This window comes from Onychomys torridus, chromosome 4 (genome assembly GCF_903995425.1).
Source record: "Onychomys torridus chromosome 4, mOncTor1.1, whole genome shotgun sequence".
NCBI lineage: Eukaryota > Metazoa > Chordata > Mammalia > Rodentia > Cricetidae > Onychomys > Onychomys torridus.
In genome coordinates this window covers 60310950-60325864 of record NC_050446.1, presented here as the reverse complement: position 1 = coordinate 60325864, position 14915 = coordinate 60310950, and the positions used below count along the sequence as shown (strand labels likewise).

The window sequence follows — 14915 nt, the reverse complement described above, 5'->3', positions numbered from 1 at the left end:
AAAATGTTGGCTCATTTTTCAGAAAAAAAAAATTGTTTTTAAATTTGATATCAGTGATGTGCTCGCCCTGGGCGGAGGTGGGGTGGGGTGGGGGGTTTGCTCATACGAGCTTCTATAGATGGCATTTTTAGACTTCTTAAGGTGACACAGAAAATCACTTTGATCTTACCATTGAAACCATCCTGGTCCAGGTCTCCCAGAGGAGCTATGGCACTTCCAAATCTGGCAAAAACCTCAAATCCATTCAGCTTTGTAGTCTGGAAGTCTCCCGATGCTCTCTGCAGAGACACTGAGACCTGGCCCACCTCTTGGAGTTTCCCGTCAGAGCCTCGGTCCATGAACAGAGGCGCTCCAATAAACACATCTGCATAACTGAAAAAAGAGAATGTCCTCACACACAAGATCAAACTCCATCTAACCACATTTCTCTTAATTTTCTATTTTATGTGTATGGGTGCTTTGCCTGCATGTATGTCTGTGTGTGCCTGGTGCCCTCAGATGCCAGAAAAGGGCACTGGATCCCTAGAACTGGAATTAAAATGGTTATGAGCCACCATGTGAGTGCTGTGACTCACACTCAGCCCTCTGCCAGACAAGCCAGTCCTCTTACCCACTGAGCAGTCTTTCTAGCCCCCATCAGCACATTCTTACTAAAACTCCATTTCCCACTGCCCCTGGAAGCCTCTTACGGCAACACAGAAGCATTGCAGGTCACTCATAGAATCACACTGTCATGTTTTAAGACAGCGATTCTTGGGCTGGAGAGATGGCTCAGTGGTTAAGAGCACTGACTGCTCTTCCAGAGGATCTGAGGTCAATTCGCAGCAACCACATGGTGGCTCACAACCACCTGTAATGAGATCTGGTGCCCTCTTCTGGCCTGCAAAGGCACATGCAGACAGAATACTGTATAATTAATAAATAAAAATAAATAAATAAATCTAAAAACAAACAAACAAAACAGCGATTCTCAACCTGTGGGTGCAGGATATCAAATATCCTGCACACATTTACATTACAATTCATAACAGTAGCGAAATTACACTTACAAAGCAGCAATGAAATAACTGTTTGTAGTGTGTGCTGGAAGGGGTGGGGGTCACCACAACTTGTGGCCCTGTACTTAAGGGCCAGGGTAGACAGGGTTTCTCTGTGTAGCTTTGCGCCTTTCCTGGAACTCACTTGGTAGACCAGATTGGCCTCGAACTCACAGAGATCCGCCTGGCTCTGCCTCCCGAGTGCTGGGATTAAAGGCGTGCGCCACCACTGCCCGGCCATTATAGAGCCATTTTAAAGCTTAGGACCAACTAGGAGGCTTCCCCACCAGCGTCATGATTAGGGAGTGTCAAATTCCTTTCTTAGAGTGACAGAGGATTAACAGGGAGCAGACAAAGAAACAGAAGAAATACTGTTTAGTTTTAGTCAAGCATTTATAAACACAGAGGAAAACAGTTTCTGGAAACATTTTTTTAAAACTTACTCATCCCCATTAATGTCAGTGGCAGCTACAGAAAATCCGAAATATGCAGCCATCTGCAGAAGAAGATGGAAAAAAAACCCTTTACATTTCACCCTACAGATCACGTGGTTCACATTTATAGCCCATTGATAGGCTGTTTCCTCTGTCTGTGCATTTAGGGCCTCAGTCTCAGTCTATTCTACTAACATGATGACAATCACTTAATAAGGTCTTTTAATTTTCCTGAATTCATGGGCAAAACACATTTCATGTTCATCATTCCAGAGTCTCCACCATGAGGATTCTCTCGCCCAAAGCCCAACACACCCCAGGAAATAAGAAGGCTCCAGCCCTGGGTACCAAAACTGCGAGGTCTTCTTTTCTCTCTGCTTACTGTGAAACTTTTCCTTTATTGTTACCAACTTGGAACTTAATTCTCTGAGACACACAAACGAGAATATATAAAAACATCAATACTCGCTCAGAACAGCTTGTATTAAGCTTAACTGGAGTTTTTATTTTGCAGTGCAGCTATGTACAAATCATTAAAAACCCACACATCTGTACTGTACCTTTTTGGGCATCTAATAAAACTAACACACACAGGTTATTCTTTTCTTTTTTTCTTTTTCTTTTTCTTTTTGGGTTTTTGAGGCAGAGTTTCTCTGTGTATATAGCCCTGCCTGTCCTGGAACTCATTCTGTAGATCAAGCTGGCCTCAAACTCAAAGGTCCACCTGCCTCTGCTTCCCTAGGGCGGGTAGGAAAGGTGTGTGCCATCATGTGGTGATATTGTGTTCCCCAAAATATTGTGCACCTTAATAAACTTATCTGGGGTCAGAGAACAGAACAGCCACTAGACAGACATAGAGCCAGAAAATGGTGGCACTCACACCTTTAATCCTATCACTTGGGAGGCAGAGATCCACCCAGATCTATGTAAGTTCAAAGCCACACTGGAAACAGCCAGGCATGGTGACTCATGTCTTTAATCCCAGAAAGTGATGGCAGGAAGCAGAAAGGTATATAAGGCATGAGGACCAGAAACTAGAAGCTTTTGGCCGGTTACGCTTTCAGGCTTTCGAGAAGCACAGTTCAGCTGAGATCTATTTGGATAAGTACTCAGAGGCTTCCAGTCTGAGGAAGCAGGATCAGCGGAGGAACTGGCAAGGTGAGGTGGCTGTGGCTTGTTCGGCTTCTCTAATCTTCCAGCATTCACCCCATACCTGGCTCCAGGTTTGTTTTTATTAATAAGACCTGTTAAGAGTCGTGCTACACCATCACTCAGCTCATAGGTCATTCTTTAAGGAAACTGTAGTGACATCAAAGGGAAGTTTTTGTGTATGTGCAATTTCAATTTTTAAAAATAGCAAACAAAAAATAAACTATAATATACAAATACAAAAAGGTTTGCTAAACCGAAATATTTTGGTTAAAACAAAGGTAAAATACCTAAAGCCAGGCAGGCGGTGGTGGCACATACCTTTGATCACAGCACTTTTGAGGCAGTGGCTGTTGGACCTCTGAGTTGGAGGCCAGCCTGGTCTACAGAATGAGTTCCAGGACAGCCAGGGCTACACAGAGAAACCTTGTCTTGGAAAAAACAAAAAACAAAACAACAACAAAAAGAACTGAAGCCTGAGAGTTCTGTTTACAGCGCTGTATGCGTAGACCCATCAAGCCATGTCCACAAAATGCTGACTGACTAAAGAGCCTGACTAAAAACAGAAGAAGTGATCTGTGGCTTTAACATACACTCGAACATGAGAGAAAGCAGCGGCAGGAGGACCCTTCCACAGCTGTGTCACGTTACACTGTGTATGACACATCTGTATTTTCACTGCTACGTTTGCTTCAGTGAATTCTTATAATGGAAGGGTGACATTTTAATAGCATACCTGTTCGCCAGTAAAATTGTGTAAAGAGGACATGTTTTTCCCATCATAAATATAGACCTGTGTAGGAAAACAAAGTAAATGAAATACAGTCAAATGGATGATAGCTAAGGATGGGGGGAAGGGGGTTATGAACATGTTTGTGGAGATATGTGCATGGAGGACAGGATGCATGTGTATGTGTGTGGAGGCCAGAGGTGGAAGTTGACTGTCTCCATCCTTTTCTGAGACAGCCTCTATTTCTAAACCTGGAGCTCATGCATTAGTGTGTGACGACTGACTAGTAAGCTCCAGGGATCCACCGGCCTCTACACCTGCAGCCATAGCTCTATGGTTACAGTGTGATGGGCCTGCTTCTACATCCATGCCGGTGATCCAAACAGAGGTCCTCGGGCTTGTGAGGCAGGACCTCTCCCATCTTCGGACCATCTCCCCAGCCCCTGCCCGGATGCTTAAAACCATCATTATCACTCCTACCATTCCCAAAGTCCTCGCTGCTCTCGGAACGCCTGAAACAAAATCTGGGGGGAAAAAAACTTAATTACTACTCATTTTTAAGACAAACACTGGAATTTACAAACAGAGGTATTCTGCCAGAGAGTTTAAAGTTTTATTTATCTAGTAGAAAACAAACTAGAGACTCTTTTTAAATTGATGTTGCATATGAAGTGACCCTTGCGTTTTAATTATAAAAAAACGTAATTTGTAAGTCAAAAAAACATTATCAAGAACTCAAATACATTGGGTCTACGGAGTAAGTTCAAGGACAGCGAGGACCTCACACAAGCAAGCAAGACCTTAAATCACTCGCCATTTTATTAAACAGGAATAGAAAGATCAACTAAGAAACTAAGGAAAGCTGTATTTACAGTAATGAAAACCAATACAAAGTCTACAGAAATGAGACTGCTGCCTGGGCCAGAAGCATGACCTTTGTGATGCCCACGATTGCTACACTGACTTCTGAACCAAGGCAAGGAGGAAGAAGGAACAGCCGACTCCCAAGCTCTGCCCACAGCCCAGAAAAGGAAAAGCCTCTCCACACAGACAGGACTTGACAGGGCCTGGAAAGGAACAGGGAAAGAGCTCCAGCCCCACAGCCACCCTGCCAGGAAGAACTCTGGCAGAGAACAGGGGTTTCCACCCCCAACACCTTCTTCCTTCTGTATAGACCCTAGTGATGGATGCAAATTGCTGAAGTGTTCAGTGTCTTGTGTCTCAAATGCTTAGCTGACCAGGATTACGGGTAGCCCAAACTCTTCCTACCTTCAATACCATCACCATTGAAGTCTCCCACAGCTACAGAGTAACCTAGGCAGGAATGAAAGGGGAGACAAGGTGAATGAATCCCTTCAGAGTGAAGCTTCTCTCTCCTCTGGGGTAAAGATTCATATGCATATGGCAGGCAAATTTTAAAGGCAGTGAGTCAGTTAAATACTCAACATGGGGGCGTCCCTACTAGAAAACTAAGACAAAGGAGTGTAAAAAACAGGGTAAATCTGCAGTTTGCCCAAAAGGAGCAAAGAATAACAGATTCTCTCAGTCATCAAGCCCTACTTCTGTGGTGTGACTTGTTTCCAAAAATAACAAAGAAATTTAAAGGGCGAGAACAAACACTAACAAATCCTGAAACAAAAACCTTGTCTAGAAGTTCAGTAGCCCAAATGCCTAGGCTGGGACACAGCACAGTCGACACGCAGCTTGGCCTGCGTGCCTCAGCACCATTATGTACAAAACGGGAGTGGGGATGCTTCACTCTACAGACTTGTGGGGAGTCCATGACCAACACAAAGGAAACACAATGCCTAGAACACGGGAATCACATTTCAAGGTTAGTTATTCTTATTAGCAGTGTATAGATAAGCACTTTCTTCAGTTTTAATTACTGAATTATAGCATAACCTAAACATTCAATACCCATTAGATGCTGTATGCCCTTGAGGTGTTTTTTTGTTGTTGTTGTTGTTGTTTTTTTTAATTAATCCTTTTTTTTTTTTCCTAGCAAAATAGGGCAAATACACCACAATTCCATACAAAGAGTCGATATTGTGCATTTACTTACCCAAATAACTGTCATCAAAAATTGCTTGTGCAGCCCGCGTGGCTAATTGGTTATTATATTTGATGCTGTAGACATTGGGGTCATAGTTAGATATGATTTCCGCCACTTGGTCCGAAATGAGCTGACCTGTGGTGGAGGGGCAGACATGAATATGTGAAATAGACTTCTAAGGGGAACTTCGGGGTACAAGCAATGGGTGCCACCTGTGTGGGCAAAGTCCTGCTGGACATTATTGCTTTTAGTGGGGGGCCCACTATATAGCCCAGGTTGGCCTCGAACTCTCAATTCTTCTGTCCCAGCTTAGTAATGTTCACCATCAATCCTGACTAGACATCACTATTTCTAATTATTAGTCCCAAACAACCCTAAACCATTTAAAACAAACAAACAAAAAAAAAAAAAAAAAACCTTTGTCTAGTCTCTGTGAATTGAGTCTTTAGTTGTATACTGCAGGCCACTGATATAATCATGATATCAATATATCATAGAAGATGTGTCTTCAATCAGTGGGCTGGTGAGAATCACAAAATCTCAGCTCTATCACGGTTGTTTCCCGGGAATACCCATCGACCTCCCTTGGCTCTGCTTAGTTGGAAGAAAAATGAACCCAAGTTTGTTGGTTCTGTTTCATCATCCCCCCACCCCAGTGCTGGGGGTTGAAGCCCCACAAGCCTGCTAAGGACGCCATCAGGAAACTGCTCACCGGGTTAGGAAGGGAAACTGTCCACACTGTCCTGCCTAGGAAGAAGCAGTGGCTCTGGTTTCCTCAACAACACTAAAACTCACTAATTTTCCTACATTTCCCTCCCCACAGCTGCACGATTCCCCGGAACCCACACTCCCGTCTTAGTTAGTTAGTAGTGCACCTCACCGACTGGCCCGCAGGTTTGATGCCTGGATTTTCTGGACTCTATTCTTATTTCTCATTCAACAAATTCCCTATTCCTGCAACAAATACCTGTCTTTTTCCATCTCTATCGAGATATGGAATGAAAGCAGGAAGTTCCCCACAAAGAGCCTCATTTGGAAAAACCACAGAGCAAAATAAAAAACGAAAACTCAAAGTTAAAAAGACTTTGAAACTGACAGTCATGCTGTCTCCGGTGCTTCCAAGCAAAGACCCTTAAGACTGAGCTGCCAAAAAAGGGAAGTTCTGACCTAGTGAACAGCACTTTTTAGGAGAAACTGAACCAGGAACATATTAGCCACATAAATGTGCATCTCTAACAAATCAAACAAATGATGTTTTTGCCTGTTTTAGCGTGTCTTGAATATACTGTCTCTGCTGCGTGATTTTTGTCTTTTCTCACCTCTTCCCTCAAGCTGTCGGCAATAATGACCTCTTCTACACTTACGCAGATAACGGTTCAATTAGACTTTTCCAGAATGGCTGGACAGTGTTTTATCTTTATATCATTGCCAATTTAATTATTAAGTTAAGATCTTTTGTTTGCTTGTATGTTTTTGTGTTTTGAGACAGGGTCCCTCCCACTATGTAGCCAGGCCTGTGCTGGAACACACTGGGGAAACCTCAAATTCACAGAGATCCACCTGCCTCTGCCTCCCAAGTGATGGAATTAAAAGCATGTGCCACTATATTCACAAGCCTTCTAACTTAAAGGCCTCTTAAGGGCAGGGATTAGCAAAACTAAGGCAATCATTTGGGTATTCTAATGAACAATTTAAAACCCGAGCTTTCAGAAGGTACAGTCACTAATTTATGTGCCATGGGCTCTGGAGTATAAAAATAAAATACACAACACTTACAATTAAAAAAAAAATTTAAAATGATTTTATATGTTTATTTTAAATTTACTTTTAAAACTGTTGATTTCCTGTCTTAAACATACCCACATTTAATATATACCATAGAAAGCATATCAAATTCTTTTCTAAAAATATTGTATAGTAGATAATTAAGTTACTTATTCAGTTACATTTCTTTAATATAATTTGAGATACTTCCTGGGCAAATAAGTAGCCAAGTATTCAGTTGAAAAATATGAACCTACCTTGCCAATAAAAGCTACCAGGACCACCAAGAAGTACTCTGTCAGCCTAGATCAAATCACAGAACAGAAGGGAAATGCTTAAAACAATAGGCTTGAACACAGAAATCGGTATGCTAAACATTACAGATCCTTATGTATGTATTAAATTAACATATTATAATTAAATAATAAGCCATTAGCTCAGCTAACTCAGTTTCAGTAGTATGCATTTACTTTTCTAGAGGAATTAAGAACTTAGTTATCATTATTAAAGGTGTTAAGAAGTCTAACGTCTTCATTTAACATGGAAGCATTTTTCCGGGCGGGGGAGACCTTGACTATCCTGTACACTCTGAAGGAAGAACTGGTGGAGACAGCACTTGTTACTATAAGGAAAAGACTGCTTCTTCACTTCGTCTATTAGATTTATGACCACTTGAGATACATTGTCTTTTTTTTTTTTAAGATTTATTTATTTATTTATTATGTACACAGAAGAGGGTGTCAGATCTCATTACAGATAGTTGTGAGCCACCATGTGGGTGCTGGGAATTGAACTCAGGACCTCTGGAAGAGCAGTTGGTGCTCTTAACCGCTGAGCCATCTCTCCAGCCCGAGATATGTTTTCTAATGATCACTGAGAAATGTTCTGCCAAAGGGAAACCATTTTAGTATGTCACAGTCTTAAAGCAGTGTGGCTTCAGGGGTGGTTTCAGTGAAGGACACCAGCGTTTTTTAAACCTGTAACAAAGTGTAAGGGTCTAACTAAAGGTATTTTGTGTTTGTGCATGGTGTCTCGGAATAGCTTTCTTGCTAGAGGAAAGGTGTTGTTTTCCTCCCAAATGCACATATCACTCTCCATCCTGCTTTTATTGCTGTTGCTGTTGCTTTGGCAACAGCTTTTTACTCTGGTGGAGCCTGAGTAGCTCCAGAACTTGCAATCCTCCTGCCTCAGCCTCCTGAGTGTGGGGATTGTGGTATGTGCCATCTCTCAGGGCCAGAAGCTCATTTAATCCATCTATTTTTGCAGCTTCTCCCGAGAGGGGTTAATATCATCAACTCGATGTTCAAGACATCTAGATACTGACAAAAAGATAGTGAAGTGAACAAAAATCCAGAAAGAAGCACGCTTAAGAAAGTTTGTCTTTGAAAATGTCGATGAGGTCGTTATTTGGGTAGATTGAAAACTATCGGGTGTGAAGGGCATGTCAATTTAGTTAGAATAGAATCCTGTTCATGAGATTTCCCACCATTTTTAAACTGCCTCACCTTCACTTGGCACCTACAGACAAAAAAACAGATGGTAAACAGATACGTTTCTCAGCTTTTATGTAATCAAGCTAATTTTGTAACCAGAGTCCTATTGATAACTTCTGTGAAGAACCAATTTCAGTTAAAAGGAAACTAATATTCTATAAATCCCTGTAAGTAGAAATTTTAAGTATGTGTGTGAATGTGTGTATGGGGTGTTTTGTGTGTGTGTGTGTGAATGTATGCGTATGTGTGTGTATATGTATATGTATGTGTGAATGTGTGTGTGTGCTTGTGAGTGTGTGTGTGGTGTTTTGTGTGTATGTTTATGTAGTGTGTGTACGTAGTGTGTGTATATGTGTGTGTGTGTGTATATGTGTGTGTGAATGTGTGTGTAGTATGTGTATGTGTGTGTATATGTGGGGGGGCGTGTGTATGTGTATATGTGTGTGAATGTGTGTATAGTATGTGTATGTATGTGTATATGTGTGTATGTGTGTGTGTTTTGGGCATGATGTAAGTAAGAGAGGTATACATATGGAGATCAGAGGACAAATTCATAGGCAGTTCATACAGATTATCGATACTGAACTCAAGTCATCAGGCTTGGATGGCAAATGCCTGTACTGGCTGAGACAATCTCGCCTGCCCTAGAAACGTTAATGTCTTCATAGTTACAATCATTTTCTGAAGAGATTTTCCTCCATTCTCACTGTACTGTCTCGCCACTTCACAAAAGCAATGTTTATGAAGGAGGGAACATTATAAGCCAAAGAATATCAAAATGAACAGCCTGCTTCATGACTCTTTTCATTAATTATAATAATCATTATAAGGAAGCTGAAGTAAGGGCCATGCATTTCAACCCCAGCTGAGTCAGTACAGATCTGAACTGTCTTGAATGATAACTTACTTTAGTAAAATCAATGCTGAATCCTCCTTGACAAAATCCCTGTCCATCAGCATCAATATTTTCTAAAATAAAAAGATTGGAAATATACACAAACCCCAAAACAAGCAAATAACATAAACAAAACGTGAAATAAATAAATCTGCTATTGTTGAACCCACGGTTTCTTTAAAGGACTCACTCAGGCACCTGGCTGCTGTCATACTAGCTCACATGTTCCTCAGGACAATTTCTTCACCTCAGATATAAAAACAGAGACATTGGATTGTGGACTGTGTGGGCCAGTTGCTAAGTACCAGAAGAATCAGCTAAGATCTTCGTCTTCTTTTTCTTTTCTTTCTTTTTTTTTTTTTTTTTTTTTTTTTTTTTTGAGACAGAATTCTACTATGTAGTGATTAGACCAGCCTCAAATTCAGGACCCTCCTTTCTCTGCCTTTCAAGTGCTAGTGCTAGGACTAAGGTACATGTCCCCACAGCTGGATTAAACTACTTGCTTCAAACACAACTCACAGGAAGATTATAGCTTGTATCACAACGCATCAAACATTTTGAGTATGCAAACTAAATACATAACTTAAAATCTCACAAAATACTATGGTATGCAAAGTACTCTATAATGTACACTCTCTATTCAATTATATCTTGTTTTTTGAAAAGATACCAATAGTGACCCGTTATACATGAAACACCAGTGAGCTTTCACCCCCAAACATAAGCCTTCTTTCTGAAATACTTCTTTCTTCCTATTGCCTTATGCTTGCTATGTCTTTGCTAAGTTTAGGAAAAACAACAAAAAGACCCATGCAGTCCTAATATATTTCCTATGTATGCATTTTATACATGATGATAAAAATAAAGAACTAAGCCAGCAGTGGTGGTGCGCATCTTTAATCCCAGCACTCAGGAAGCAAAGGCAGGGGGATCTCTGTGAGTTTGAGGCCAGCATGATCTACAGAGTGAGTTTTAGGACAACCAGGGCTACATAGAAAGACCCTCTCAAAAACAAACAAACAAAAAAGAACTATAAATAACATGGTGCAGAATTTCAGAAAATTGCAAAGTCCCAACTTAATGTTCTATGAAAAGTAAAATATGCAACTATTCTTACTATAGTCATAGGAGCTAATGAAATTCATTGAAACATGGCAGTTAATAATTTGCTTTCCTGTAATTACTCTTTTTTGTGTGTCTCAGAAAAAGTGACCAATTCTGAACTAAGTAATTAACCAATTAATTTAAACTAACTTTAATCATGAACAATACTGCACTCAGCATAGAGATGCTTATTTTTAAATTTTTCCTTTATCAATGCCATCTTTCAGTTACCAAAGAATCTCTGCACTGATGCTGCAAATGTGTCAAAAGTTCCTCACACCCAGGTCACTCAATACAGACACCAAAAGTAGTTCATTTTAATCATAATGTCAAACTTCCAAAAATTTGTGTGTGTGTGTGTGTGTGTGTGTGTGTGTGTGTGTGTGTGTGCATGTGAAATAATCCCTTCAAAACTTTTGAACCCATTTTTAAAATCTGGGAATTGCCCCAAGATTACACAATAAAATATTTTCTGCTTTAAGAAAACAGCCACAAGAGTGTAACACTACTCTAATGTAAATTTTTCTAACCAAGAGGGACCAGGAAAATGTGGACTGGGCTTTCCAGCATCTGGTGAATCATACTAAGGAATTGTGCCTCAACCTCAAGGCAACCCCGCATTTCCTCCAGTCAAGCTGCATCAGGGAACAATCCTCAGTTATCTACAAAGATGTGCCTTTTTTAGTTCCATGACACTGTCTGCTTTGGCTGGTTTCCTGGGACACCCAGCTGAAATACACAACTTCCTTAAAATTTCCTTAACCAGCACAGAGTAAGCTGGGTGTGTCTGACAATTTAAACTTTTGTGCTGAATACAACTTAGTTCAGTGAAGGGCTCAGTGTTTATCTCCACAGATGACCAACATTTCTCCATCACTTCTCCCACTGGTCAGGCCTGGAAATAGTATGACTACTGGTGATTAGAACAATGCAGTCAACTGGTGTGCATTAGGCCCTTACTGGAAACTATTCACATCGAATTTTCTTTTCAAGTTTTACACCAGTCTCTGGGGAGATGTGATTATTAGTCAGGGTTTGTACAGAGGGGAGACTAATGCTTGGGGAAATTAACTATCTTGATAATGGTCAACCAGCTAACTACGACTATGTTCCTGAATACTACCTGGCTGGGCTACCTCTCTCAGCAGCCGGACCATTATTGTCAGGATAAGGAAAAAGGAGATGAAAAAAACTAGAAAACTTAACTGAGAAAAGCATCCAAATACGTTATCAAAATTAGAGGTCAGGGACAAAGGACTCAGTGGAACAAAAGTGTTCACACCATGTGACTCAGGCAGTTTTTCAACAGATGGACATCTGGCTACTGCTTAAGGCCAACTATGGTCGTGGATACTGTCATTGAAAGCCAAAAGTAACCACAAGCAATAAAGAAGTAACTGGATAACAAGCAGTGAAGTGCTTTATCCAGACTATACACACAGGTCATGTGAAAAACAAAATCAATGGCTCAGCTAGCCAACCAACCAAACCAAACAAACAAACAACAACAAAAACAGAAACAAACACCAGCACACGCATACAAAAACCAACACAGTCAGTACAAGCAAAGATACAAAAAGGTCAGCATGCAGCCTCGAAAAACTGGAATCATCCTGCTCAGGACTGAAGTTTACTGAAGCATGAATAAAACACAAAATATCAAATACTACCTCTAAAATGCTTGGCCAGGATCAGTGTTCTACCAGTAATGAAGTGAGGGCTCAGCATGTTTAAGAGAATTACCCAGTGCTACAGTCTGTAGACTCTGAGGCTGTGACCCAGAGTTTCAAGCTCTCCCTCCTCCTGAGTGTCCCCTGTGGATAAGTTGCCCCCTCCTAATTAGAGCCTCATATTTCAAAGGTTTGACCAAGGTACTATAACCTAGTTTGCTAAAGAAAAGCATTTCCTCTGCTTATATGTTTTATGATGCTTTTCCTTGAGATGTTTTAGTTAGATCAGAGTTCCATGAACATTTTCTGAAAAGAGCCAGGCAGTTAAATATTTCAGGAAATAGGGAGGCCATATAGTATGTCAACTTCAGAAAGACTCAATTTTCTAGATAGTATGGAAGCAAATGGGTGTGGCTATATTCCCATAAAACAGGTGTTTTAAAAAAATTTTTTTTGTTTTGGTTTTCAAGACAGGGTTTCTCTGTGTAGCCCTAGCTGTCCTGGTAATTGCTCTGTAGACCACACTGGCCTCAAACTCACAGAGATCCACCTGCCTCTGCCTCCCAAGTGCTGGGATTAAAGGCCTGTGCCACCACCACCTAGTTCACAAATCATAGACCACTAGAGTTAGAATGTTAAAAGTATCTTAGAAAATAGGGCTTCATTACTTCATAATTTTTATGTCTTAAGTAAATAAATGGAAGCCTTAAGAAACAGATACACAGGACTCATCACTAGAATGCTTTCCAGAAGCGGTTGAAAGGGAAAGCATATTCTCTGCTTAATAATGCAAGGAAGGGATCTTTTGGAATACAATAGACCTACAGGTAAGAGGGCATAGTTCAGGGGTGAAAGTGCTTGATATACATGAAGCCCTGGACATAACACCTAGCACCAAAAACAAAAAAATGACCACCTGAGTTTAAATTCTTATTTGGCCATTCAGTACCAGGGAATTTAGGTAGGGGGAAATGCTTCACCTGTCTTGAGTCTCAGAATCTGCATTTCTCAAATGAGAACAAAAATTGTTGGTGTGTCTGCGTGTGCGCGCATGTGTGCGCGCCACAAGCACATGCACTAGTCTATAAGCGTGCATCCGCATGTATGTGCATATGTTCTACATCAGCTTTCCTGACACAAAATGATTAGCCCCTTCCACATATATGGAGTTACATTTTCAAAATGAGAGTGTCTTTAAAATATGGACATTAGAAACACAAAAGTAGTCCTTACATTTCTACACACTACCAAAAATGATGGTACCATGACCTAAAAAGCAACACAAATGTAATGAGACTTATGGCATCAAACCCTGAGGATGAAGCTCTGTCTTCACCCATGCAGGGCATGCTCTCTACACAGGTATCATTCTTTTGATGTTTACTTCCCACTTACAATAGGTAGGATGATCAAGGGGTTAACTAATAATTGTTTAATTAAAAAAGTTGCAATTCCCTGGAGATCCAAATACTTAGAAGCTAGAAGATTGTGCCATTCCTTTGACCTGGTGTTGTATGTCACCTAATATGGAAAAGATGAGTCTAGCAGGAAGAGTCTTACATGTTGTGACTTTGCTAATTAATTCTGTACCAGGTGGAAACACTACATGCAGTCTCCTTTAATGACACAATTTGGCTGCTCACTGTTTCAGTTACTCACTATTAATCATGTTCTGAAGTTACTACTTGGGAAATTGCCCTAAATAAACACTTCGTAAAAAAAAAAAATTTAGTAGCACACAGGATTCGGTACTGTCTATATGGTCTTAAGTGTAGTGGAACATCTTAAAGAATATGCCCTATAGACCAGGCAAGACTGTATTTTCAACAATCTATTTTTATGTCTTTGGTATAAAGAGGATGGAAAGTCATGGTCAATGCAACAAAAAAGTAGGCTTGCAATGGGTCTGGGATCTCAAGTGGAAGAAAGATATGCAGAGAAAGGTGTAACCAAACTGATACGTGCTTGAAATCAACTGGACATTACTTTCCTTGGAATTTCAACCAACATTAGGGAAACACCTGAGGTTGCTGGGATAACCAATAGACGTGGGCTTTTCACTGTTAGTTAAAATTCCAATGAAAGTAAAGCCTGGCCAATTTAGACAGAAGACACCTCAACTATGTCTTCACCCTCCTTTGCAAACTGGCTCAGAAAGACATCTTTTTAAAGATTTCCTTTAGCATCATTATTCTTCTACAACCGTGGTTCTCAAACTCTGGGGCCCAACAAAACTGCCTTATAGAGCTTGTCAAAAATGTAGATTCCAGCCAGGTGGGCGGCAGTGGCTCACACCTTTAATCCCAGCACTTGGGAGGCAGATCCAGGAGGATCACTATGAGTTCAAGGCCAGCCTTATCTACAGAACGAGATCCAGGACAGGCACCAAAACTACACAGAGAAACCCTTTCTCGAAAAACAAAAACAAACAAACAAAAAAAGGTAGATTCTAGGCCTGATCTAGTGACTCAGAATCTTTAATTGTGATGCCCATTTCTCCTTGAGAAAAGGTCCCATGAGCATCTTTTCACTGGACTGGAAATAACAGACTTCCAAAATCAGATAATAATTATGAGAAACCAA

The 14915-nt window shown here is 40.7% G+C and overlaps 1 protein-coding gene across 1 annotated transcript in view; it reads right to left on the bottom strand.

The window, feature by feature from the left end:
* Itgav (integrin subunit alpha V) overlaps window positions 1–14915 on the bottom strand; it is an 80326-nt gene that overhangs the window by 38733 nt on the left and 26678 nt on the right. The window contains exons 5-12 of the mRNA XM_036186638.1: window positions 9571–9632; window positions 7428–7473; window positions 5416–5541; window positions 4620–4664; window positions 3831–3874; window positions 3357–3413; window positions 1481–1533; window positions 170–372 (exon numbers count right to left, since the gene is read on the bottom strand). Of these exons, the coding sequence (XP_036042531.1) occupies window positions 170–372; window positions 1481–1533; window positions 3357–3413; window positions 3831–3874; window positions 4620–4664; window positions 5416–5541; window positions 7428–7473; window positions 9571–9632 (636 nt within the window). The remainder of the gene's footprint in view (window positions 1–169; window positions 373–1480; window positions 1534–3356; window positions 3414–3830; window positions 3875–4619; window positions 4665–5415; window positions 5542–7427; window positions 7474–9570; window positions 9633–14915) is intronic.